The sequence below is a fragment of the Clupea harengus genome, chromosome 25 (assembly GCF_900700415.2).
Source record: "Clupea harengus chromosome 25, Ch_v2.0.2, whole genome shotgun sequence".
Taxonomy (NCBI): domain Eukaryota; kingdom Metazoa; phylum Chordata; class Actinopteri; order Clupeiformes; family Clupeidae; genus Clupea; species Clupea harengus.
In genome coordinates, this window is record NC_045176.1 from 6,267,533 (window position 1) to 6,294,650 (window position 27,118).

General features: G+C 46.4%; 2 protein-coding genes and 1 long non-coding RNA gene across 10 annotated transcripts in view; 2 read left to right on the forward strand and 1 right to left on the reverse strand.

Annotated features, from left to right (window-relative positions):
• The window catches only part of kmt2cb (lysine (K)-specific methyltransferase 2Cb), an 82,345-nt gene extending 69,134 nt beyond the window's left edge, over positions 1–13,211 (forward strand). For 4 of the 6 annotated variants that reach the window (XM_042703790.1, XM_042703793.1, XM_042703794.1 and 1 more), the window contains 14 exons: positions 24–171; positions 495–676; positions 906–1,051; positions 1,374–1,668; positions 3,085–3,224; positions 4,277–4,375; positions 4,817–6,032; positions 6,640–6,776; positions 7,452–7,582; positions 7,936–8,101; positions 9,020–9,136; positions 9,474–9,547; positions 10,965–11,073; positions 11,175–13,211. In XM_042703790.1, coding sequence (XP_042559724.1) covers positions 24–171; positions 495–676; positions 906–1,051; positions 1,374–1,668; positions 3,085–3,224; positions 4,277–4,375; positions 4,817–6,032; positions 6,640–6,776; positions 7,452–7,582; positions 7,936–8,101; positions 9,020–9,136; positions 9,474–9,547; positions 10,965–11,073; positions 11,175–11,267 — 3,053 coding nt within the window. In that variant the 3' untranslated portion in view covers positions 11,268–13,211. The remainder of the gene's footprint in view (positions 1–23; positions 172–494; positions 677–905; positions 1,052–1,373; positions 1,669–3,084; positions 3,225–4,276; positions 4,376–4,816; positions 6,033–6,639; positions 6,777–7,451; positions 7,583–7,935; positions 8,102–9,019; positions 9,137–9,473; positions 9,548–10,964; positions 11,074–11,174) is intronic. The other 2 variants (XM_042703792.1, XM_042703791.1) reach the window with 2 other exon arrangements.
• LOC116219532 lies at positions 8,096–16,264 on the reverse strand. Its single transcript, XR_004163213.2, has 3 exons — positions 16,183–16,264; positions 15,224–15,363; positions 8,096–8,722 (listed from the first exon to the last, which is right to left on the reverse strand). It is a non-coding gene; the product is annotated as an uncharacterized LOC116219532 (long non-coding RNA).
• LOC105891327 (5'-AMP-activated protein kinase subunit gamma-2-like) overlaps positions 15,361–27,118 on the forward strand; it is a 29,927-nt gene continuing 18,169 nt past the window's right edge. Inside the window, exons 1-3 of one of the 3 annotated variants that reach the window (XM_031562866.2) lie at positions 15,361–15,457; positions 19,221–19,292; positions 22,972–23,254. In XM_031562866.2, the coding sequence (XP_031418726.1) occupies positions 15,377–15,457; positions 19,221–19,292; positions 22,972–23,254 (436 nt within the window). In that variant the 5' untranslated portion in view covers positions 15,361–15,376. Of the gene's footprint in view, positions 15,458–16,295; positions 16,833–19,220; positions 19,293–22,971; positions 23,255–27,118 lie in introns of those variants that run through there. The other 2 variants (XM_031562867.2, XM_031562865.2) reach the window with 2 other exon arrangements.

Here is a 27,118-nt window from a genome sequence, read left to right on the forward strand (position 1 = left end):
TCCTCCGTTCCGCCCTGTGACAGTGACCAAAGGGCACCTGCCCAGATCCATGCACGTGCAGCTGAAGGCCGAGGAGGACCTGCTGGCCAGGGCGCTCTCCCAGGGGCCCAAGACGGTGGACGTGCCGGCCTCCCTCCCCACGCCTCCTCACAACAACCAGGAGGAGCTCAGGTGAGGCCAGGGTGCATCGTCCGGGGGCAAAACGCAATTTACAACTCTTCTGCTCCCTGGAGTTTGTCTACTGTCATTTTTTTGGGCGTTGTGGTGCATGTCGTTTTTCAATGTTTTCAATGTTTTCAACGTTTTTCAATGTTTTTTTTAATATTCTCTTTCTGTCCACCTTGTGGTTTTATATTTCTCTGACTCACTCAATATTTTATTTTCCCCATCTCTCTTCCTCTCTCTGTTATTCACACACACACACACACACACACACACACACACACACACACACACACACACACACACACACACACACGCACATCTCACCCCAGCAGAGGCCAGGACCACTGTGAGGACAGGGACTCACCGGACAGCTTTGTCCCCTCCTCGTCCCCGGAGAGCGTGGTGGGCATGGAGGTCAGCCGCTACCCAGACCTCTCTCTGGTGAAACAGGAGCGACCCTCCCCTGCCCAGTCACCTGTCATGCCCCTGCTGCCCAGCTGCAGTGGCAAAGGTACACTTACGACCGCTCACACACTCACACACTCACACACTCACACTCACACACACACACACACACACACACACACACACATCCACACATCCACTCTCACCACTGGATTAACTCACCTGCACAGCTCTATATCTTGCAGGCCCTTTAACTGTGTGAAGACCACGGAAGTAAATGTGTAATAATCATCAATCAATAACCAATCAATAATCAAACGTCATTTTTGACGCAGTGCTGTCTCTCCATCGGCCAGAAGCCAGACTGCTGGACATAAAAAAGGAGCAGATATTCTACGGGACGCCCTTTGGGCCTGCACAGAACGGTGCCAACGCGGGGCTCGTTTCCATAGCGATCACCCTCAAACCAGCTGCTGCTGAGGTAAGGGTCTCATCGCTGGTGACGTGTGGGGGTGGGAGGTGGAGGCAGGGGGCAGGGAAAGAGATGACGGAGAAAGCCAAGGAGGGTTGGAAGTGGGAGAGGGAAGGCTATCCTACGCTAGAGGTGATTTAAAACATCCTGTTTTAGAAGCCCCCAAAGATCTTGGTTGGATCTTGGTTTATAACTTGTAAAGGAGAGATTTATTTCATATAAAATAAATGACCATACATCAAATATAGTATACAGTTTGGGCTTCACTTCTATTAATGCTATGTTATAACAATACATCACGTGTGACTTGAATGCCCTTGCTGTATTGTAGAACATCACGGGGGTGGTGGCAGCCATAGCCGACCTGCTCCGTGTGAAGATCCCTAGCAGCTACGAGGTGAGCAGCGCCCCTGACCGGCACCTCCACGGCGCCCCCGGTGGCCTCAGGGCCTCACTGCAGGGCGCCGAGCTCCGGCCTCCCTTCATGCTCCAGGGCTCTCCAGGGAGCTTTGGGGGCCCTGACGGGAGAGCGATGCGGTTCGTCAGACCGCCGCCACAGCAGAGGCCCTTACAGATGCACATGCAGCAGCAGCAGCAGCAGCTTCAGCAGCCTCAGTTCCCCAGAGGTGAGAGCTCACGGACAGACCAACATTCCCAGTGGTGCAAAATGCACTCCAGTGAAAATGCACTCCATTAAAAAGATGTGTTCCACTGAGCTTTTCCGTTGCCACTGCGGTGCAAGTGACTTAGCCTAATATTCTGCTTTTTAATCACAATGTCAACTCCGAGCACAACAAAATAATGATGTGTTTCTCCAGCGGCAGCATCAACATTAAACCAGAGATTTTCTAGATAATGTTAGGATTACCTCAAGGTCGTGTTGACAGTTGCATTTAGCTATAAAGTTGCTAATTAAATGGCTTCATGACAGCTTTAATTACTTGATAAATGAATATTCCAGCACCACTATGTGCAATTAAAGCCTATATTTCAGCTGATATTTTGCTTGTTGTCATTCAGTGACTGTAACCTTAACAGGCTAATTATGTTACTATATATACTATTTATAGCTAATTTATTTAGCTGTATTCACCAAGTAGCCACGTAACTCAATGTGAAGCTGGTTTTAAAAATGGCGCTTGTTGTCTCCCACCCGCGTCACGTTAACCAACAATCATCAACCGTCACTTCAAGCGCCACCCAGCAGTTTCAGGGTCACACAGAAGTACCTACCCCGAAGCAGGAACTTATTTTACCCCTGAAAACGGCCCTGAAAGAGGTCCTACAGGGGTGGTTCCTGCAGTGGAAGACTGCCTAAAGGTGCTGTCCCCCTCCTAAAATGGCCCTAGTTCCTGCAGTGGAAAAGTGCCTATTAATACTTTATAGAGCCAGGGAAGAGGGAAATTATTAGTACGATAGATATACGATTGTCCAAAATTGGAGCCGACTCAATAAGAATGTTTTCATTGTGAGTGACTGCAGTGGAACCATCAAACCATCTGTCCTCCCCTGCACGGATGATACCTCAGACAGTTATGGGATGAATCTCACTATGACTGTAATTAAGATGAGTAACCTCGTCATTGTCTATCTGTGGCTAAGCAGTCCCCCTGCCCCAGCTGGACACTATATTGATTTTTTTTTATCGCTGATACAATCCTTTTGAAGCTCATAAAATGGAGTAATGATTCTGACCTGTGCCCTCGTTCTTGCGAGACCCCATTTATCACTGTTATATACTGTTGTAATTAACACTATCTGCCATGCTTCCCAAAATAGGTCAAGCGGTACTGGCTCTTCCCGATTAACATGTGGAATTGATTTTCCCTGTTCACCTTGTTTCTTAAGTAGCATCTGATAAATGAAAAAAAAAAAAAAAATGCTTGTTTTTGTTTTTGCCACTGTTCAAAGTAGTCCGTTTTTTCCCTCTGATTGAATGCATAGCGTTGCTTGTTACTAGTTGCCTGTTAATGCCAAAGCCTGAGCACAGAAGAGTAAATGACCTGTTGAGCCTCGCCTCGCCTCGCCTCGCTGTGTTCCAGGTGCAGCCGGAACCAGAGAGCAGTATTTCAAGGCCCAGGCCAGCCCGGGCCCCAAGCCGCAGTGGTGCCGCCACTGCAAGGTGGTGGTTCTGGGAAATGGAGTCCGCAAATCACCCAAAGACTCAAAACACACACAGCAGGTAGTACCACTGCAAAACATTGTTTGTTTGTTGTTGTTGTTGTTGTTGTTGTTTCTTTCTGTATTACTGATTAAAGGTGTGCTGTAGAAGTATTGATTGGTTTGAGCTGTTGCTGTGAGGTGCAAACATAAAACACCCAGACACTGAGAAAGGCATCCACGCACAAGCATGTCAACACACACACACGTCGACAACACCCAAGCGTGTTGGTGAAAAACCCCTGAGGAACGTGCAGCCTCAGCACAGCAATTAGTGGGTTAAATGAGAGGGACCGTGGGGTTAACGAGGGACTGTGGGGTTAACGATGGACTTTGTGTGTAAAGGACGCTCAATTCCCCCCCCCCCAAAAAAAAGCCTCCCAAACAGTTAATCCCAGCACATTGCACAATCTGTTTGAAGTCTTCTCCCAAAGTGCCGCGGGCATTGATAAAGGATTACGGCTTCAGGTAGCCTTTGATAGCTCCCCGTGCAGCCCCTGCCTTTTTAAAGAAGCTTTTTTTGGTGAAGGATCGTGTAGCCTGTCAATGACACCTCTCTAACAGATGTGTGCCGCTCTCTCCCCTCCCTCCCTCCCTCCCTCCCTCTCTCCCCTCCCTCCCTCCCTCTCTCCCTCCCCCCCTCTCTCCCTTCCTCCCTCCCTCTACTCCCTCCCCTCCCTCTCTCCCCTCCCTCCCTCCCCTCCCCCTCTCCCTCCCTCCCCTCCCTCCCTCCCCTCCCCTCCCCTCTCCATCACTCCCTCCCCTCCCTCTCTCCCCTCCCTTTCTCCCTCCTCTCCCATCTCTTTCCTCCTCTCTCCCCTCCCTCCCCTTCTCTCCCTCCCCTCCCTCCCTCTCTCCCTCTCTCCCTCTCCTCCCTCTCTCCCCTCTCCCCCTCCCTCCCCCCCTCCCTCTCTCCCCCTCCTCCCTCTCTTCCCCATCCTCCCCTTCTCTCCCTCCCTCTCCTCCACCGTCCCTCTCTCCCCTCCCTCTTCTCCCTCTCTCCCCTTCTCCTCTCTCCCCTTCCTCCTCCCTCCTCTCCCTCCCTCCCCTCCCTCCCTCTCTCCCTCCCTCCAGCAGCTTCAGTCAGGAGCTGAGGGCGATGTAGTCTTCTGTAGCCACAGCTGCCTCATCCTCCACTCCTCCTCAGCGGCCAAACCTGCCCAGGACACCAAGGTGAGTGACCACTCAGCAGCCAGTCATCAGCCTGCGGTATTTGTGTTCACAGGCCCCAGTTGTTTGTTACTTTGTTGCTACTGTTGTTTGATCTTGTTGCCTTTGAGGTATGTGGTGTTGTTGCCTTTGAGGTATGTGTTGTTGTTGTCTTTGAGGTATGTGTTCTTGTTGTCTTTGAGGTATGTGTTCTTGTTGTCTTTTGAGGTATGTGTTCTTGTTGTCTTTTGAGGTATGTGTTCTTGTTGTCTTTGAGGTATGTGTTCTCGTTGTCTTTGAGGTATGTGTTCTTATTGTCTTTGAGGGCTGTGTTGTTGTCTTTGAGGTATGTGTTCTCGTTGTCTTTAAGGTACTTGTTCTTGTTGCCTTTGAGGATGTGTTCTTCATTAGGCTGGGAGTTGGATGCCTGTGATCTACAGCATGGCTTGTCTCTCTGTCCCACAGGAGTCAGTGGACCTGCTCCCTTCCACCGAGCCCAAGGCGAGTCCCTCCAGAGCCCAGCACCCGTACAGCAACAACATGTCCTCTCTAGATGTGCACTGCCTGGCCCAGCTGCAGCCCAAGCCCTCGCCCCCCCTCCCCACATCCCCGCTGCCGCCCGAACCCCCCAGCCCCCGAAAGACGGTGAAGGCCGAGCCTGAAGCCAAGCCCTTCGAGGCCCTGAGGGTGACGGTCAAGCTGAAGTCGCGTGGCGCCGGTGGGTCCGGCGGTATGAACCACCATGGCAAACGGCCCAAGGCTCGGCGCTGGCAGAAGTGGAGCGTGCAGCTGCAGGTGTCCCTGAAGAAGGAGGGAGACGTGGTTGGGACGGGGGACGCGCAGCAGCTGGGGGATGAGGCCGAGGTGGACCGTCTGCTGGCCAAGCTGGCGATGCCACTGCGACCCAACCCGCTGCCCCGCGACCGGCGCCGCTGCTGCTTCTGCCACCAGGAGGGCGACGGGCTCACCGACGGGCCCGCCCGGCTCCTCAACCTGGACCTGGACACCTGGGTGCACCTGAACTGCGCGCTGTGGTCCACGGAGGTGTACGAGACGCAGGCGGGCGCGCTCATCAACGTGGAGCTGGCGCTGCGCCGCGGCACGGCCATCCTGTGCGTCTACTGCCAGCGCACGGGCGCCACCACCGGCTGCCATCGCCTGCGCTGCGTCAACGTCTACCACTTCACCTGCGCCCTGCACGCCGGGTGCACCTTCTTCAAGGACAAGACGATGCTCTGCCACGCGCACCGGCCCCGCGGCCAGGGCAACGCCATCGGTGCCGGCGCTATCGCCACGGCGATGGCCGCCAGCTCAGCCCTGCTGGAGCACCAGCTGCGCTGCTTCTCGGTGTTCCGCCGCGTCTACGTGCAGCGCGAGGAGGTGCGGCAGCTGGCCAGCGCCGTGCAGATGCCCGAGCGCGGGCACACCTTTCGCGTGGGCAGCCTGGTCTTCCACGCCATGGGGCAGCTGCTGCCCGCCCAGATGTCCGCCTTCCACTCGGACTCCGCCATCTTCCCCGTGGGCTACGAGGCCAGCCGCCTCTACTGGAGCATGCGCCACTCCAACCGGCGCTGCCGCTACCTCTGCTCGGTGGAGGAGGGCGCCGCCCGGCCCGAGTTCACCGTCCGCGTGCAGGAGCCCGGCTACGAGGAGCTGGTGCTCACAGACCGCAGCCCCAAAGGTACGACGCACTGCCGCCCGAGAGCTTTGTGTGCCCCCAGAGAGCTCTTATCCCACTACAGCTTACACTGTAGCTTTAGGTCACCCCCAGACCCCCCATAATGCCCTCTAGCTGTCCCTTAGCATGTTACTGGTGTGTAGCATAGGTTCAAGTGGACCCTTTGTGAAGTTAAACTCATGGATAAGGAAAGAATGTCTGGTTCAAAGACTATTTCTCAACTCCCTGGTGACATAAATGCCCCATTTCCAAGGCTGTGAGCAATAAGGGCTTGAATGCGTCAGGACACACTAATAGCTCAGGATAGCAGGTCTGCAGCATGCCCCCACTCTGTGTCAGAGGGAGAATCCCATAATTGATGATGTTTCATTTCATAGGCTTATACCACAGTGTGAGATGACGGGAGATTTGTAAAAAGATGCTGCCACACATGGTGTCCATACGTGTGTGTGTGTGTGTGTGTGTGTGTGTGTGTGTGTGTGTGTGTGTGACTGTGCTTAGCTCAGTCAGGTCATTGGTTCAAAGAAGCAAAAATGACCTGTTAAGTCACTTTGGATAAAGCTAACGGTCGAATCAATAAATATGTGTGTGTGTGTGTGTGTGTGTGCAGGAGTCTGGGATAAGGTTCTGGGTCCAGTGGCGGAGAGGAGGGCGGAGTCCGGAACCCTCCGTCTGTTCCCCATCTATCTGAAGGGAGAGGACCTGTTTGGACTCACCGTCTCTGCTGTCACTCGCATCGCTGAATCGGTAATCCTCCACCTGACCTTTGACCTCGTGATTTAGAGGTTGCTTCATTTCTAAACTTCTTGGATGATATTAAATATGTAAACAGTACTGAATGCAGTGAAGCTCTATGTTTTACTGGGTATGTATATGTAAACAGTACTGAATGCAGTGAAGCTCTATGTTTTACTGGGTGTGTATTTGTAAACAGTACTGAATGCAGTGAAGCTCTTTGTTTTACTGGGTGTGTATTTGTAAACAGTACTGAATGCAGTGAAGCTCTATGTTTTACTGGGTGTGTATTTGTAAACAGTACTGAATGCAGTGAAGCTCTATGTTTTACTGGGTATGTATTTGTACTATTAAGGATGTTTAGCCAATGCTATAAGAGTTGTGCGGGGGCGACAGTGGTACAGGACAGTGGTACAGGAGGTAGAGAAGTCGTTTAGTAATCAGAAGGTTGCTAGTTCGATTCCCTGTCGAAGCGTCCTTGAGCAAGACACTGAACCCCTAATTGCTCCTGATGTGCAGTGTGCCATCGGTGTAAATGTAAAATGTGTATACATTGTAAGTCACCCATATGTAAGTCGCTTTGGATAAAAGCGTCTGCTAAATGACTAAATGTAAATGTAAATGTTGTGCTACAGAAGACTGCGTTGCCCATGTTTAACAAATGTCATGCCAACACCTGTGTTCCAGCTGCCTGGAGTTCAGGCCTGTAAGGGTTACCGGTTCCGTTACGGACGGAACCCCATGTTGGAGTTGCCACTGGCCGTTAACCTCTGTGGCAGTGCTCGCTCTCAGCCCCGGAGCAACCCGCGCCATGTCAGGTGTGTGTGTGTGTGTGTGTGTGTGTGTGTGTGTGTGTGTGTGTGTGTTTCCTGAAGCCTTTTTATTTGAACTCTGTTGTAATCTCTGAAATCTGTTGCCTTGCTTTGGATTTACCAAGCTTGGATTTAAGAAAATTGACTTGGTACGATCCACACAGGACATGTCAACGCCGTCTGAGTTACTTAATTTGTCGCCCTTGTTAATCGCTCCCTTGTTCATTTAGACAAAGACATTTTCTCACAGATTGTTGTTATTGTCAGGTGATGCACAGGAACATTCAAAAGTAACTGTACTTCTGTAAAAAAAAGTATTCCGTACTCATGACCTGTGTCTCTGACTCCCCTCGCCCCAGGCCTCTGGACGGGTCCACGGCCTGCAGCCGCTCCATCCAGAACTCGGCCCATCAGGAGGGGGGGCCCCCCTACAGCAAGCACTTTGTGCACTCCAAGTCCTCCCAGTACCGCCGGCTGCAGAGCGAGTGGAAGGCCAACGTCTACCTGGCTCAGTCACGCATCCAGGTGCAGACTTTGGGCAAGCTCCTCGTGACCGTAAAAGTGACAATGTGCAATGTGTGTGACAAGTGAGATCAGCTCACGCGGAGACGGTATCACACACTGAGTGTTATTCACTATGGTGTGATATTAGGTGTGCTGGCTTTAGACTGCTGTAATAATTAGTACTTAATAATTAGCAGGCCATGGAAGTTGGAGAAAGTGGCTGTAAGTAGTTGTTGCCCCGGACCATCAGATCTCTAGCACAGCACTGAGTCAATACTGCTTGTGCTTTACAGGAATCCCTCATAGCCACATACTGACATGTAGCACTGCTCTGTGTAGATGTCAGTGTAAGCTGCCTTTGGATGTCTGCGAGAGAGAGTTTGTGTTATTGTCATTAGCTGGAAGCATGCTGGAGTGGAACCGGGCTTTGGGCCCAGAACGGGGGAGCCAGCGGAACCGCAGCTGTTCGCGTGGAACTTCCAGTTCTCCTTTTCTGCTCATTAAAACAGCACAAGGGTGAAATTGCTCTGCTCGCTGAAGCAGAACTCACGGCTTAATTAACGTCCCCTCCTGTCCCGATGATGGTGGGCAGTCAGAAGTCCCATCGCTGTGTGTGTCGTGTGCTCAGTGCATGAAGGCCACCTGACACAGAAGGGGAGAGAACAACAAATGGTCATCCGTATTCAGAAAGTGCAGAGACCTTTACTAAGAGTCAGCTGACTCCTAACATTATTCAATGACCTGTGACTGACTGCCTCATCGCATAGGGTGGACATAAGCAAATAAACATCAGTCTTATGCACGTCAGAGGCTAAATGGGATTTTGTTTGGCACCGTCTCAACATGATGGTGTTAATCCTACGATCGCAATTCACTGAATGCTCATTAACACATTTTCGTTGCGGTTGTTGTGTTTTTTTTTTGTTTTTTTTTGTCCAGGGCTTGGGTCTGTTTGCAGCCAGAGACATTGAAAAACAGACCATGGTGATTGAGTACCTTGGGAATATCCTGCGTAACGAGGTGGCCAGCAGAAAGGAGTACTCGTACAAATGTCAGGTACGTTTCGGGAGCACAGCATGTGCAGGTCAGATCCCACAAGAAATCAACTGGCCACAACAACAACCGTGTTGTCTGTCACACATTCTCATCACCATAATCTCTTATTGTTTATCCTCATGAATGAACACAACTAAACCAAGTGTATCATATTTTTATAGATGAATGGCCTCTGCCTTTTTGTTTGTTTTTAATTTTTTGTTTGTTTACTTCCTTTACACACCTCACACGTCTCCCTTTGCTGTGGATATACATACAAGCTGGTGTCCGTCATCGTCCAGTGCAGTTAATCACCGTGGAAACTAACGACTGTGTCCCTCTGACTTTATTCCCTCAGAATCGCCCTGTGTACATGTTCCGTATTGACGCTGAGCACATCCTTGATGCAACCATCACAGGAGGACTGGCAAGGTAAAAAAGGGATTCACTGTTGACTCTTAAAAGGCTACCCAGATCACAGTCTGGCAATACTAAAGATTCAGAGAACAAGTGTTTGTTTTCAATACTAAAGCATTCAGAGAACAAGTGTTTGTTTTCAATACTAAAGCATTCAGAGTACAAGTGTTTGTTTTCAATACTAAAGCATTCAGAGAACAAGTGTTTGTTTTCAATACTAAAGCATTCAGAGACCAAGTGTTTGTTTTCAATACTAAAGCATTCAGAGTACAAGTGTTTGTTTTCAATACTAAAGCATTCAGAGAACAAGTGTTTGTTTTCAATACTAAAGCATTCAGAGAACAAGTGTTTGTTTTCAATACTAAAGCATTCAGAGACCAAGTGTTTGTTTTCAAGGAAAACAAAACGGCCATTCGTGGCCACTGATTAGTTTAAACGTTTGAAGTCTTTAATATAAGTGTGGTGTGTCAGAGAGGACATCTCTAACATCCTCAGACACAGACAGTGTCATTCTTGAGAAACCATGCTTCGTTAGCCATGTAAAAACTGCTTTAGAATTGTATTTAATTGTATTTAATTGTATTTAATTGAAAGTAGTTTGAAGTGTCTTAGTCATTTGTCATATAGCACCAAAACAAACAAACTGTCACTGGGTGCTTTACAGAGCCCATGGCCTGAAACCCACTTAGAGCAAGCACAAAGGCGACAGGAGCAAGAAAAAACTCCCTGTTAACAGGAAGAAACCTTGAGGAGAACCTCGGCTCATAAGGGGGTATTGATAGTAGATAAGGTGGGGAGAGAGCATTCAGGTATTGTAGAACAGCTTAGTGGGTAAACAATATGCCCGTAATGTTACTATTACAAGGGTAAGTAGAGCAATGAAACAAAAAACTATGTCGATGGTGGCAATTATTTACATTGTGGGTAAAGGCTAGCTGCAAGTAAGGGTAGAATAAGTGTTTGACAGTGTGGTGGGTGTGGGTGACAGTGTGGTGGGTGGGGGTAACAGTGTGGTGGGTGGGGGTAGGTGTAGGCCAAGGGTTTCTCCAAGTGGATCAGGTGGAAAGACTACTGCAGCATCCCACGGCGGAGACAGTCTAGACTAGTCAAGGGTGGCAGGATGCGCACCAGTGCACAACTGGCTGGAGACAGCCGCAACACACGCCGTGTGCTGTATCCGGGATCCGTAAGAGCACTCCCTTCACAGTACAACATGCGCTGCCTGTGGCCCATTTCTAATTATATTGGGAATTTTATATGTGTTTAGTTTTCATGAGTTATGTTTAGTTATGTTGGCTGACTGTTGGTGAATGGGGATTTTAGTTATACAAGGATAGTAAGGGTGGCAATGATTTTTTTTAATGATGACATTAAATAATTTTGACTGGATTCTCAATTAAGTCTTTCCTGTCCTTATGAAATGCTTCTGCAGATACATCAACCACTCTTGTTCCCCCAACTGTGTGGCTGAAGTGGTGACGTTTGAGCGAGGATACAAGATCATCATCAGCTCCACCCGGAGGATAGAGAAGGGAGAAGAGGTAGGGGGTGTCCTCGTCTTCGTACATAAGAGTTTTCTAAAACATTCATTAGTCTTGGCCACAGCTTCACGCTCCTAACTTCCTCTCCTGTTGCCTTCCAGCTGTGCTACGACTACAAGTTCGAGCAGGCGAGCGACCAGCACAAGATCCAGTGCCACTGCGGAGCGGTCAACTGCCGCAAGTGGATGAACTGATGAAGCGTCGAGAGGAAATGGAGAGGGGGGCGGGATCCACACAAGCATTCCTTGCCATAGATCACGGGCACATTAGTCCCTGTGGAGATCGAGTGCTCCACTGACTAAAGGAAGTGTTTTCAACGGGACTCAGACACGAGCCAGGCCCCAAATAGTTTGTACAGAGAGATTGGTCGAGGTCTTTGTCGTAATAATCCACCGAACACTAGTCTGCGAGGGAACACTAAACGGTAGAGAGTTTGGCAAGGAGCTGCAGCCCTCACAGGTCACAGAGGAAGACGGTTCAGTGACCCGCATATGCCATGAGTGTGTGTGTGTGTGTGTGTGCGTGCGTGTGTGTGTTCGTGGGAGTGCTTGTGTGCATATATGCAGTGTGTGTCTCTGTGTTTCAGGGGACAGAATTCACCAGCGAATGAGAGGAGAGCACTGTGCCGGGCTTGCCTTATTGGTTGCAGGAGAGGGCGGGCCCTTTAGTTTAATGGTGATAGGCCTAGATGTGTACAGTAGGTTTCAAATGTAGACACCACTGAATGGAGAATGTACGGAATGAGCTTCCGCGAAGGGAAAAATTAACTTGCACTAAAAGAAAAATACAAACTCACAAAAAAGAACACATTAAAATACTTGATTCCATGAGTCAGTTTTATCCTAATTTTCTCTCTTTGGTTTGTGTAAGAAAAGAAAGCAGTTTTGTATTTATTGCCGAGTGAGTGAATGATGAGTGAATTAATTAATGGAAAAAAATTATGTGTTTAAAAAAAAAAAAAAATCAATGCCAAACTGCAGTTGCTGTCCGCGGTTTGAAGAAACCCTGTTTCTTGTGTACAAAGTGTATAAAAAGAAAAATATAGGAATGATTGACCAAATACTACCTTAACCATATGGATGTTTGGGTGTTCCGTAGGCGCGCGTTTTGTTTTTGTCTTTGGAGAATTATTTAATGCGGTTGTCCAATATTGTTTGGAGAGAATATATTATATGGCTGTTTTGTACAGAATGTGCAAAATCATTTCAAGAATTCACGAGAAAGTATTTTTTGTTGTGCTTAGACTTTAGTATGCTAGTGTTTTAATTTTCCGTGATTTTCACATGAATTCTGACCACTTGAATAGTCTTTTTATATATATAAATATATTTGTGGTTTTCATCAAAGATAGTTTGGTCATGTGTTACAGTAGATGATCTCATCTCCAAAAGCCCTAATGTGGACTAGATCATGGCAACATCCTTGTCGATCAGGTTTCCTTTCTGAATTAGTGAGAACTGTGAATTTTTAATCCACCCAAACAGAGTTTTTAATCATGTTTTTAACTTTTGTCACAAGTAGAATGCATTGTTTTGCTCTGGGTTTTTATATGTATTTTGTACATATTTGTAATATGACATTGATGAGTTCTAGACTATTCAACGAGTCTCGGAAGGAAAACTGGTAGCTGTTTAGGAGTAGTGTGTTTTACATAGGGCTAGACACAAAGAAAGCATTTAGTAACAAAAAAAAGTTTGCCTGGAATATGTTTGCTCAGTCTTCAGAGATATACTTTTGGACAATTGAATCAAGATGGCATTTCGTTTTATACCCTAACAACCTTAATCCTGTACTCACATTTTCAAGCCTCACAAATGAAATGGGAATTCTTCTGTTTGAACAGCTTGAAGTTGACAAATTGACAGTCTTGAACTTGTATTGTACAAGGCATGTATTTTTGAACTTGCGAAAGATAAATTGTATATATTTTCTCAATGAACAATTGTAACTAAATTGTTTCATGAATATTTTTCTTGTCTTGTAAAATAATGGTGTTTGCGCAAACCTTTTTTGGCGTTGTCATGTACAGTAGTCTATAATGTTTTGGGAAATGAAGCCTTTTTGAAGTATGCAGAGTGATATGGGGTTTGGAACTGAATTTAGGAGCATTTACAAAAAATAAAATATTTTACATCTTACTGCTTGTTCTGAGTGTCTTGGGTTTGTCATTTGACCTTTGGCCTTCAGCCTTCATATGGTCAGAATTGTAGAATTGTCACACATTGTAACATTGCAGGCACTACTGATTCTGACCAAAGCACATGTATGCTCACAGATCCGATACAGTATCTCTTTGCGTTTGCCTGTAGCAAAAGAATTACAATGATTTAAACGAACAGAATAGAGTACAGTATGAGTGTTACATGATCTAAGGCCTCTCGTCAGAAGTTGCTTCAACTCTATGGATAGCCTCTGTGCTGTGCTCAGAATTATCATGGTGTCTAATTAGGGAGCCCAGCCCCTTTCCCCTGTGCCCCCCTGGCTGGTGGTGGGATGACACAGAGGGCCTGTAGACGACTCACAGAGGTGGAGGCATGAATAATACAGACAACCTCGCGCTCGCAGGGCGGGCAGGGTGAGTGGTTGCCATGTTGTGGGGGTAAGTGGGGAGACTGGCAACTGACTGCCTTTGTGGATCACCATGGCAACGTGGCACATAACGGTTGAGTGGGTCAGTCCTTGTCGGCCCTTGAACCTGGCCGGATCAACAGGGTCTCTCTCTCTATCGCTTACCCTCTTTCTCAGCCCACCCCGGAGAGCCAAACCTATTTGTGTGCACTTACCTGAAAAGACAGAAAAGAATGCAGCAGTTTGTTAGTCATAATCAATAAGGACAGTGAAAGTAATGCAATCAGCGGGCAGACTTTCTTCATAAACCTGTGGATTAACCACATCGTTTACCTTTGTCAGATAGTTGTGGATAGTTGAGGACAGATGAGCTCTGATCAGACTGAGCACTGATGCAGCGAACCAGAACAGCAGCCCAAATAAAACACCTGTGCTTGAACTTTAACCTTTCACTGAAAACCTCGTTGTCGTTGTAGACTAACGCACACAAACCCACTTGTTGGGGTGCTGACTGGGCAGGTTTTTGCCATCTCATTTCTGCCATCTGTCTCAGCTCTGGTCATTGTCAGTGATCTGTGCTCTCTGTGTCTCTTTTAGCTCACCACTCATCTGTGCTGTTCTTTCTATCGGCCAAGATCATCTATGATCGTCTATAGATGTCTGGGATCCTTCGAATTCTACCAAGGACAAGGTCCTTCGTTCTGAGAATTTTTTAAGGATGCAGTAGAAGTATTTTCTGCGTTCTTAAAGCACCCACAATGCAATACGCACTTACCAGAGCCTTTAAAAACAAGTAGCGCGGATTTTGAAGGCATGACCTTTTCAATGACGCACACCTGCTACACCGTTCCATTGTGTTGTTCTCCGAATGCTAGTAAGGAGTCTTGCCTAACCTCTGAAGGACCCCACTTGGAAGGACTCAGAAAGCTCCCCAGTTGTGTCAGGCAGGGTTTCTGGCCTTTACCATCCACATTTCCATCCTCATTATGTCACCCCCAGCCCCCCCGCCCCCCAACCACCACACCCCATCCAAAGCCTCTCACCAGAATCTCCATGTTAGTGTTCATGCTCAGACTAGACAAGCAAACACAAAGGGATTTACAGTAGGATTGAAGGTGTATACGTGCCGTTTCATTGATTTATGGTCAGCTTGTATGAATTACAGGAATAATTAAGAAACAACGTTGTATTTTCAGTGTAAAAAGATATTAAGGTGGTTACTGTTATGATCAGTAGATCAGTAGGCTGCCTGCTGCACCGTCACCTTCAGCACAGAGATGTACATCCAGCCCCACCTGCTGGCCACTCGAGTCATAGACAGCTGGCCTCAGTGCTTATAAAAGACTCATTATGCTTTCCTCCATATTGTACTTTTAAGTTACACAGTTTGTATATGGGACCAGACATTTTACATCGCATTTTCCCCATGGGATGTGACAGATGCAGTCCAAGAAATGTACAAGGCAGGAAGAAGATTATGTGCCATTATATACACCACATGAGAGTACTGTGCATACAATGAAGAAAAAAAACCACAAAAACCCAAAGAGCATAGTGTCAGAAATATTGAGGTATGGCCTACCTGCCATATGATCCAGCTGGTGACAGTGACACCATTACGCTGAAAACATGGTTGGTCATCATCAGTGGCTCCTTAAGGTTTAAGGAGAGGCAGGGCTCTTAGCTGCACGGCAGAGCCGGGCAAACAGCACTTCAGCCCCCCTGTAAAAGGGGAATGGATGAGTCACTGTGTACACATCACCTGCCCACGCCAGATGGACTGATCAGAGGGGTGCGGATGGCTGCGGCAGCTTGGGTAGGTGGGGTGTCGCTGGCCAGGCCTCACACGACTCGTTAGAGGCACAGGCACAGCCATCCAACGGCAGGCCCCGCTTGTTTTCTGGTGCCGTTAATGCAAGCACTGTGCTTCTGAGAGAGTCGAGGCTTGGGTCTCTGCCCAGATATCCCGTTTTTCTGTGCACTGGGCCAAGAGGAGGGAGAGAGCGACGCCACGGCAACACGCATTGCAGAGCTCCTATTACATAAGCATGGATGTTTGGGCAAAAACAATTATCTGTCATTGAGGCTGTAAAGTTTAACTTAACTGGAATCCAGTTCACTCTTGAATTGTGTCTGCTTGCACTCATACATTGGCATTGTGCCCGAGGCTGTTAACTGTTAGACCGTTATTCCCTCGTTTTTATAGTTGTATTACAGTTACAGCAAATGAGATTGCAACAATGTCCCATCCATCCACTTACTTCAAGGTATACACCACTACACAACACTTTCTGCCATGACTGGGGAAAAAAATTCTAATCCTCGTGTTTTACTGGTTTTTGGACATGAGTATAGCTTACTCTTATAACTACCAAAATCGTAGGTCAAAATGTAACGTAATTCAAAGCCATTACGATTTTTATCAAATAGGATGATTCCAGGAATCAAATGTCAATTCTTATAGTTTGTGTTTTCTTGAAATCTCGAGCGATTAAGTCATAATATTTCGTTTAAACTTTCATTTACAATGTTGCGACTTACCCTGTGACGCAGGCTGCCCCAAAATGCACCCTGCACATTGTATCGTGCTACGCGCACGCTAGAGCTGGCTTGCCATAGCCATCTCCATCGTCTGAGATATGCGTGTTGCGTGCGCACATTCCTAGTCGTATGCAACTTGCCGTACCTGCAGCTTGAAAGAATTTATGTCTGTGCGTAGTTTCGTATTGTGGTGACAGACCAAACTTCCTGGTCTTAGAACAGAGTCGCTTGGTGTTGTTTCATGAGGAAATATTGTTACCACACTTCACAATGCAAGACCTGAAGAATCACTCTACCCCGGACTGGTTAAGAAGGGATGCACGAAGTCATTAGCTCGTCACACCTTGTTAAAATGGAATTGCACCATGCTATGAATGCGGATGTACTCGGCTAACAGAATTCATAGGAAAACCGCTTCGGGATAAGATGCAAATTTGTATTATTGATGCGCCCAAGTGAAAGTCGGAAGATTAGTTGGTACAGACTTCTCTCATGTTTTTTTCTTGTAAGGTGCTGTTAACAGATGTTCATAATCTCACAGTTAAACGTTTTGGTGTTCTAAAATGGGAAGCACCGTCATGGAACCGAAGAGCAAAGATTCCTCCAAGAAAAACTCGAAGAAAAAGAGACTCATTCGATTAAATATGTCCGTAAGTTCTCAATGTTAAAATTTCCAGATTCAATTGGTTTTTTTCAGCAGCCTTTGGGAACTCGCATGTGCTCAAGGCTATGTGGGCGGGGTCCCTGTAAATGTTGACATATGAGACACTTGTGGCGGCTGCCTAGCAGTTAGCATCTCATAGATATGGATTTAAATGCAAAAGTCAAGAGGTGGCTAGTGTGTTAGGGGTGAATAATATTACAATTCATTTTAGGTTTATTGACAATATTTGTCAATTGTGCTTCTCTAAAGGTATTCATGTTTCTACTTTGCCAGGGCACCTTCCTGAATGTTTGCATTCAGGAAGAGTTGTGTTAATATGTAGACCTGTATTTTTTAGCCAGATGTTGTACAGGAATAAATCAAAGCTCCTCTTTCAAACTCAAAATTCAGAGATTTTGCAACACCTCCACTCCACTTGCTCAATGTTGTAGCAAATATGTAAAGCCCATGAAGAAATTTGATGACATATCTGATCTGTATATTGGTAGTAGACTCAAGAACTACAACTACAAGAACTACAACTACAAGATGCCCCAAACACGCAGCTCATTTAGCTCTCCTCCGCGCTGTGCTCTAGAAACTTTGAACTGAGGGATCAAAAAGAGGCTACTCCCATTGTCAAGGAGTACACTTCCCCCTTTTCCCGATCATGGCGTGGTGCCTTACGCCATAACCTCAAAATCAGACCATGAGATCTGTGAGCTTCGCCTTCCACAAACCAACTATCTGCGATTCACTGTGTTGCGAATACCTTGTAAACCCCCTGATTCAGCTTGTTTACCAGTGGCACAAAAAAGAAACAGGAAGTGAAGGAAACAGCTGTAGAGGAACGTGCCGCTCTGCCCCCCAGAGTCATGACTCATCCGAGCTATTGCAACCAATGGCAACCGCCGCAGAAATATTTATTCAATTTCCCCCTCTTGTTTGCATTGGAGTTTTTTTTTTTTTAAAAGCTGTGGTGAGTCGTGGAGCTCATCAGTCGGTCGAGCTACTGGAGTGTGGCTATTCCCCCAAAAGGCTGATCTGTGTGAAATAGCCTTCAGGAATGGAATGGCACTAAACAATCTATTTCACATTGCCTCAGAGTTGTGTCCTGAAGGCATATTAGGCCACAATGCATATAACGCATGATTTCCTAGTTTCAACAAATAGAATAAGACCACACTTAGAGTGTATTGTTATATTAGTACATTGCTTTATTTCATTTTTATTTAAGTCATTGCAACGTAGCAGAAGATGTAGGAGACTGGCGACTAACCTCAGTATGGCTAAGCACATCTTTGAAGCCTTGTCTTGGTGGGGCGGGGGAGGGGGAGCACATTTGGCAAAAACAAACTCATTTTTTTTAACATCAGTTTTCTTCCTTTTACTCAGAGGAAGGATGTTCAAAAAAAGCATTAACGGTCTTTTTTTCAGGCTTCATTTTCAAAATTCCCTGTAGGAAACAGAGATAAATGCCTGCTAACCAGATCTAGTTTGCACAAACCAGTTACTATTCCAGTTCTAGATAGAGTGACAAGTAAAAAGACAAATGAAAATGTTTTGGCCATTCACAGGCAGTTTGCTCATTGAAACAATTGATATCTCTGTCAAGAAGCTGTTCACATATTTGAATATTTCATAAGATTAGACAAGAAATATAATGTTTACATATGTCATGGTTTCAGATGTATCCATGACGATCGGAAGCTGCATTGTGTTCTTGTAGCCACATGCTATCTCTTTACCACTCTGTTGTTGTCTTCTGAGGTAGCTGAGAGGATTTTCTCATCATTGCCAAAGGTCAGCTACCATTTGTGACATGTCAGAATGAATGAGTGTCCTCTCGCACGGTGTTTGTTAGTGATAGCAACTGTTTTGACTAGGGCTGTCAAGCGCACTGAATCTAGCCCTCCTCTCAGGCCGCTGTGGAACAACAGAAGTTCCTGCAGCCTTGTGATCTACCGAACGCAGTTTGGTATTAGAGTTTGGTTTTAAAACACTGGTCATCAATCTCTCCTTGCTGTAGAAACCGCCACTTTCCTTGCATTAATAATGTCCGCTAGCCTGGTAATGTATCTTATAAGCCTTTAAGTGGCAATGAAAAAAATGTGGCCGGCTTTAGAGAGTCTTGCTGGGGGCATGTCCCCTGGATTCACCGCATCAGTCTTGTCTATAGATCTAAAGTCCAGAGGTTACACCAGGTCATTAATGTAAAGAGAGTTGGATGAAGTACTGTAGAATGCTCCCATATGTGCATTTCTGGTGCCTTACTCCCGTGTGCAATAGTCAGTTTCACAACGTTACTTATGAGAAGTACTCAACCGATATCTAGACTGTCTCTCTCAGGCTCAGTGAAAAAAGCTGAAGTGCTGATTGCTCTCCGTCTCCACAGGACCTCTCTGCCTTCACTTCCAACCTGCTGGATGGGGAGACTGACAGGAAAGAGAAAGATGATACGGCCAAGGTAATACTCATCCGCTGATTTCTTTATGACATGTTGGTGTGTGTGTGTGTGTGTGTGTGTGTATGTATGTACGTTTGTGCCAGTCTGTATGTCTCTGTCTGCCTGTTGTGTAGTTGTAAGTACTTGCAGAGGGTGTGAATGTCTTTCCTTTTTTTATATGTGCGACGTATTCACAGACCGGCGTCATCCTTGTCATGTGCCTGTGCCATATCACACATAAATACCTGCATGGAGTTAGTGGGGAGGCAAGCCTCTTTTAGTGGAGGCTATTAATGAGTACAGAGGCATAACGGAGGGGATCACAGACGTATGACAAGGGCCTTGGAAATAGATCTCGTATGACACTCGAGCAGACGTCACAGTGTTGCAGTCGGTTTGAGCGTTTAAGCTGGGCAACAGGCTCAAGACGGACAAAGTGGTTAAGTTCACACGTGGATGACGTGGCCACTGTAAACTTAAGGTTGGTGGGTTTTTTTCGGAATTGATTTCTTCTCGATTTTGTTTAATTAATCAGAGATGAGAAACTATTCGGCTTTGTTTTTAAAAAAAAGATTATGAATTAGATCTGTATCGCTCTACCCGGCTGGGCCCAAGTAGATGGGTCCCCCCTTTGAGCTGAGGTTCTGCTCAAGGCTTCTTCCTGTGAAAGGTAGTTTTTCCTTGGCCCCGTCTCCTTAGTGATTGCCCTAGGGTGTTCAGGCTCAGGGCTCTGTAAAGAGACTGGAGCCATTTTAAATTGTTATAGGCGCTATATAAATAAAATTGAATTGAATATTATATAACTGCATATATTTCAAGATCTTCTTTTGACTTATTCATTTAAATACCTGACCTGCCCTTTTTCCTGTCTCTTCTGTTGCTTCTGCCTTGATCAGCTGTTAGTTTGTGCTTCTCACTTGTTAGTCACTCCGGTTGAAAGTGTCTGTAAAATGCATAAATGTAAGTGTAAATGTACTGTATCGGGTATAGGGGCATTGACTTTAGGCTTCCTTGAGCTGTACTGGGTCAACACTGTGTTTTAGACATCATGGCAGATGCTCTATGAAACACATGCTCAATGTCTGAAAATAATTGTCTGATCACTCTACGCTGACATTCACGTACTTTATGTTTTCATCTAAAGCTACATTTGAATGTGTATGATGACATAGTAGGTGTTATTGCTTCACCTTAGCCCTGGTACACCTGTGTTCAGACAGAGCCATAGGGCTACACCTGTGTTCAGACAGAGCCCTGGTACACCTGTGTTCAGACAGAGCCATAGGGCTACACCTGTGTTCAGACAGAGCCCTGGTACACCTGTGTTCAGACAGAGCCATAGGGCTACACCTGTGTTCAGACAGAGCCCTGGTACACCTGTGTTCAGACAGAGCCCTGGTACACCTGTGTTCAGACAGAGCCCTGGTACACCTGTGTTCAGACAGAGCCCTGGTACACCTGTGTTCAGACAGAGCCCTGGTACACCTGTGTTCAGTCTTAGCCCTGGTACACCTGTGTTCAGACAGAGCCACAGGGCTACACCTGTGTTCAGACAGAGCCCTGGTACACCTGTGTTCAGACAGAGCCATAGGGCTACACCTGTGTTCAGACAGAGCCCTGGTACACCTGTGTTCAGACAGAGCCCTGGTACACCTGTGTTCAGACAGAGCCATAGGGCTACACCTTACATGTCTGAGAGGACGGGCAGGTGGCTGCTAGGGTTTTTCAGAATATGTTGATTTTACTTTCCAATTTACTTTCAAATCTTAAACCTGTTTCCGTACAAATCTTCAAACCTGTCCAAACACGCTGTTGCCTGAGTGAAGGGTTGATAGCAAAACAAAAGGAGGGTGTGTCAGCTGCTTTTGACAGATCCTGTCATTCAGGCAGTTCAGTACTGATGCATTCGATTAGGCCCAGTGTTATGCTGTAGCAGGAAGTTAACAGGCATACTTAGCAGGAAGACTAGACAAACCAGGGGAAAAGGCACATCCTTTAAAAAAGGAATTCTAAGTATGCATAGTACAGTGTAGCACAGTGTAGTGTATCAATAGTGTAGTCTACATGTGTAACCGAATGATGATGTGTGTAAACTATTGCCTGCATTTAAAGCCATTAACTCGATGGAGTCTGTTAGTTGATTCAAAGAATCGAATGATGAGAGTATGGATATGGAAGACTGAGATTTCGTGAAACTACATTCTAAAATGAGCACCACTGTTGGGGCGTATCCCTTCTATAACCAGGCCTATATCCTGATGCACCAAGTCCACTGCCTACAGCAAATTGTTGATGTGTAAAGTACACCAAGTTGACATTCTTGAAGCCACTGAATGCTTTGTTTAAGACATTGGCATCAGCAGTCCATTTCCATCCCTCATATGACTTCTCATGACTGAGTACTCCATCCTCTGCCATTGTTGATGAACCTCATGGCTGTTGGTTTTTGCACAAACGTATCCTTGTTTCCCTAGTTTCATCTGTGGGATTTATAGCAAAAGAGTGAATACATGTCACACTCTTGGGTAAGGTTGTAACTTCATATAGCACTGTTTATCTTCGAGGCTGAGTCGCTGCTCAAATAAAATACAGCACAGGTATTGGCTGCTATATACCCTGTGCCTTGTGTTGTCCGCAGGCAATGTGAGAAATCTCTGAAAGCTTGATGAACTCTGAAAACACCTGTTGCCTCTGTGTGTTATGAACTAATATGTGCTTTCATCTCGATGCCTCTGTGTGTTATGTGAATTAATATGTGCTTTCATCTCGATGCCTCTGTGTGTTATGTGAATTAATATGTGCTTCCATCTCGATGCCTCTGTGTGTTATGTGAATTAATATGTGCTTTCATCTCAATGCCTCTGTGTGTTTTATGAATTAATATTTGCTTCCATCTGTGTGGTGTGTTAGAGCACACACTGTAAATATAATATCACAGAAGTGGTCAAATAGAATTCAGAAAGCTCCCTGTCCGAAGGGTCAAATCAGGCTCAGATACTGGCCAAGCATGCGCCAAGCCAGTAGGCCTCTCTGGTCAAGCATGCACCAAGCCAGTAGGCCTCTCTGGTCAAGCATGCGCCAAGCCAGTAGGCCTCTCTGGTCAAGCATGCGCCAAGCCAGTAGGCCTCTCTGGTCAAGCATGCGCCAAGCCAGTAGGCCTCTCTGGTCAAGCATGCGCCAAGCCAGTAGGCCTCTCTGTAATTCATGCCTGTATTGCAGGCAGCTGTATTGTGCAGTCGTGTCATGTTGGTGTGCAGATTATTTGTGCATTTTCCCAGGGCGAGTTAGATTAAGAGAGAAATTGATCATAATAAAGAGAAGCCAACAAAGGGCCTAAAAAGAAGCAAAATAAGTTAGTTTTGTTTGATGTTGCACATGTTTAACCAACTGCATGATTCACAGTGCACAGAACGCCTCTGGGAATAGAAAATATTACATTTCCTGTTTCTGTATATGTCAAGGGTAGCTCTAAACTGCCTAAAGAATGGTTCAGTGTTACTCCTGTGAACATTTGAGCAGAATACAGTCTCTACAAACAATACACTGAAGTAAAAGGCCTTAAAAGTCTTAAAGGCTAATTTCTGGGGTAAATTATCACTGAACAGTTCAGGAAGTGAATGTATATAACTTTAGTTAAAGGGGACATATGAATGGTCTTAACCTGGGCATACAGTTAAACCTTTTTTCCTCTGCTCCTCAGGGAGAGGGTAGCCACCACTCTGCAAGCCCCACCAAAGGCTTCTTTGTGAGGAGCTCCAGCCACCACCGGCCCCCCAGCCCCCTGTCCGCCCCGCCTCGCACACACACCAGCCCGGGCTCGCCCAAATCCATCTTCCCCTACCCACCCAGCGCCGCCGCCGCCGGCCACCAAGGCTCGCCGCCCAAGTCGCCCCGCCGCCTCAGCTTCAGCGGGATCTTCCGCTCCTCCTCCTCCAGCAGCTCGGCTCCTGCCAGCCTCAGGCTCTTCTCCAGGTCCAGAAAAGGTAAATGGTGTCTGTCTCTCACTGCTGACTCACAGTGTCATTGGCCAGGGCTGCACAGTGTCATTGGCCAGGGCTGGACAGTGTCATTGGCCAGGGATGGACTCACACAGTGTCATTGGCCAGGGCTGGACAGTGTCATTGGCCAGGGATGGACTCACACAGTGTCATTGGCCAGGGCTGGACAGTGTCATTGGCCAGGGCTGGACTCACACAGTGTCATTGGCCAGGGCTGGACAGTGTCATTGGCCAGGGCTGGACTCACACAGTGTCATTGGCCAGGGCTGGACAGTGTCATTGGCCAGGGCTGGACTCACACAGTATCATTGGCCAGGGCTGGACAGTGTCATTGGCCAGGGCTGGACTCACACAGTGTCATTGGCCAGGGCTGGACAGTGTCATTGGCCAGGGCTGCACAGTGTCATTGGCCAGGTCTGGACTCACACAGTGTCATTGGCCAGGGCTGGACAGTGTCATTGGCCAGGGCTGGACTCACACAGTGTCATTGGCCAGGGCTGGACTCACACCGTGTCATTGGCCAGGGCTGCACTCACACCGTGTCATTGGCCAGGGCTGCACAGTGTCATTGGCCAGGGCTTATCCAGTAAAAAGGGTCAGTGTCAGTCCTACCCAGCAGGGACACACCTGATAAAGACTGACCACTTACTGCAGCTGTACTCTTAGATTAGCAGGTTAATGGTGTGGTGGAGTCTGGTGATGAGTTTCATGATTGAGAAGAGAAAGCCTGAAGCAAGATAGGCTCAAGATAGACTACCACTACCACAATCAAATACACAGTTTTCTTTGGTGACTTTGTATCATTTAACATAATTTTCTCTTAGGGTATGAACTGTGCGGTGCTAAAAACCTGATTGTCAACTATTGTCAAGAATATCCGCTGTTCTGAGTTTCCTCAGATGTGTTGGCAGTGTATTCAGAAGTATCATATCATGCTTTTGTGGTGAGTGAAAAGGGGTTTGCGAGACAATTATTGCAGGCTTTAGTGCATTCATCAGGATGTTGTGGTTTCCTGACTGACTCCCAAGAAAGCTCTGGCAGGATGCAGTGAGGTCAAGTCTGCATTACTTTACAGCAAGAATAAGACGTGGGACCTCCATGCTTTTGTGTCCTCCTGTACTCCAAGGTTGTTTTACATACATGACACCCAGAAAAGACTGGGTGCACGGTCAGTGGTCCACAGTAACTAATACACAGTGTATAGTATCACAGCATAACAGTTACAAATATGCAGTGTATAGTATTACAGCATAACAGTTACTAATTTGCTGTGTATAGTATCACAGCATAACAGTAATTTACAAATACGGAAATGTCAGTTTTCTGCTGTACGTCTGGCTGTCACTAGACACAGTGCGGCACAACGCTGTGATCAGTAAATAACATACCGGTATACACATAACATGCAAAATAGCATTGTGTAACATAACTCATAACTCATAACACATAACATCTCACCAAGTCATAAGACAATAGCAAACAATGAGAGCCTCCCAAAACTCCCTCTCTGCTCTGTTCAGCACTATCACTCCACTGGTCTGTTCTGTTCAGCACTATCACTCCACTGGTCTGTGCTGTTCAGCACTATCACTCCACTGGTCTGTTCAGCACTATCACTCCACAGGCCTGTTCCTCTCAGCACTATCACTCCACTGGTCTGTTCCTCTCAGCACTATCACTCCACTGGTCTGTGCTGTTCAGCAGTATCACTCCACTGGCCTGTTCCTCTCAGCACTATCACTCCACTGGTCTGTTCTGTTCAGCACTATCACTCCACTGGTCTGTGCTGTTCAGCACTATCACTCCACTGGTCTGTTCAGCACTATCACTCCACTGGTCTGTTCAGCACTATCACTCCACTGGTCTGTCTGCTCAGCAGTATCACTCCACAGGCCTGTTCCTCTCAGCACTATCACTCCACTGGTCTGTTCTGTTCAGCACTATCACTCCACTGGTCTGTGCTGTTCAGCAGTATCACTCCACTGGTCTGTTCTGTTCAGTAGTATCACTCCACTGGTCTGTGCTGTTCAGCACTATCACTCCACTGGTCTGTGAGCTCCAGTCAGATTTTTAAAAAGTAAATAGATGAGAGGACTGCTGAGACTTGCTTCCGCTTCTTTTTTTATCCAATTTTCAATTTCAGCAAGTTCTCCAAAAGAATGTAATAAAAGTAGAGAAAAAAAACAATAGTGCTCTGTTTTACTTACTTCTTTTTGGCTTCCCCCAGTAGTCTCTCAAGCCAAGTTGTTACTCGATGATATTCATTTATGGAGGTCCACTGTACTCAACATTCCTGTGCCTATTATTTTACTATAATTATGGTACAACCCATGAATAAGCACAAATAGCACTGAAACATTGTTTTATACTCCATTCTGATTAATAAAGAGCCAGTTTGTCTGTCATTCTACCACATCAGGAGTTCTGGGTTTTATTTAATGCATATAAAAATAACTTTGTGATTGATTCGCTACCTCAGTGAAAGTTTGCAAGCGGTAATGGACTGTTGGCTGAAAACATAGAACAAACTTTCTGTAAATGTTGAATATACAGTTCACATTAATTATAAGAGTAACAGTTAATTATTCTGTTATCTTGCAGTACTTTTAGCTGTAGTGAAAAAGAGGTTTTCTTTGCAGGGACTTTGTGAAGACATGAGTCATTATGCAGTTATATAAGGTGATCCCTTTTGGAATTGACTTAAGGAATATTCCATTTTTCATAAACAAAGCTTTTGGTAAACAGTGTTTCCTCTGGTAGCCTCAACCTCACCAAAGCTCTACGTCCACAGGTCTGGGCGCATGCCATGTTTCCGGATGGTTCTGTAAACGGGTGTGGTGGGGGTTTGTATGTGTTTCCTGACTGACTGACAGACTGTTCAGGGGAGTAGAGGTTGTCTGTTGTCTCAGATGTAGCCTACTAAAGCCATCAGACAGAGGGCAGCGTTCTCTGGAACTTTTCCAGTTATATTTTCTAAAATATATTGATGTTGGTTGATGGATGGATAGATGTACTAGTTACACTGGCCACTAGAGGGCAATGTGTGTCATTTCCACAATGCAGTGTGCTGATAATGGTAAGTGATGTTAGTTGATTACAATCATTTACACACAACCGTTTTTTGTTGTTGTTGTTGTTTGTTTCTAATTGATTATTCATATGTTCATGTTTAAAGGGCAGACTTGAAGCGCTTCAGCTGCCTTTGACATTTTGGAGTTTACTTGAATCACACAATGTTTTTCCTTAGCATATACTGTACGACTGAAATGTTAGGCCTGATCTATCAGTTGATGAAGGTTTGTAAGCCATGTAATGCTTCACTTTTACTTTTACTATTACTACCTTTGGCCAAACTTTTTTACTATACGGCCTTGCTGTGTCATCCACCCAGATCCATCTTGTACTTTATCACAAATCTGGAAGAAAGTGCCCCCGTGTGTGTTGCTGAAACTGGAGTCCGGTTAGAGGAGAGAGAATCCACATTTTGGCTTGAGGTGGGTGGGGGGGTGAATGAAGGGGGTGACGGTCATGAGGAGCACATGTGCCCCACTGTCAGCTGAGGTGGTCTCAGCACTATTAAAGGTCACTGTCCTCAGAGTGGACAAAAAGGAACCTGCGGTGGTGGGGGGGGCGGACCTGAGCTGAACTATGATAGGTGTCTGACGAAGATCGTGACAGATGAGTGGGGATTTAAGCAGTTGCCTTGCCTCGTTTGTAGTCCATATGGCTTATTAATCATATTACAGTGATTTCTTTGAATATTATTCGGTTGATATATGAATTCGTTGATATTAACTTATCATGGTATGTGTTGGCATTTATATATGTGTCTGGGAGAATGAGGGACAC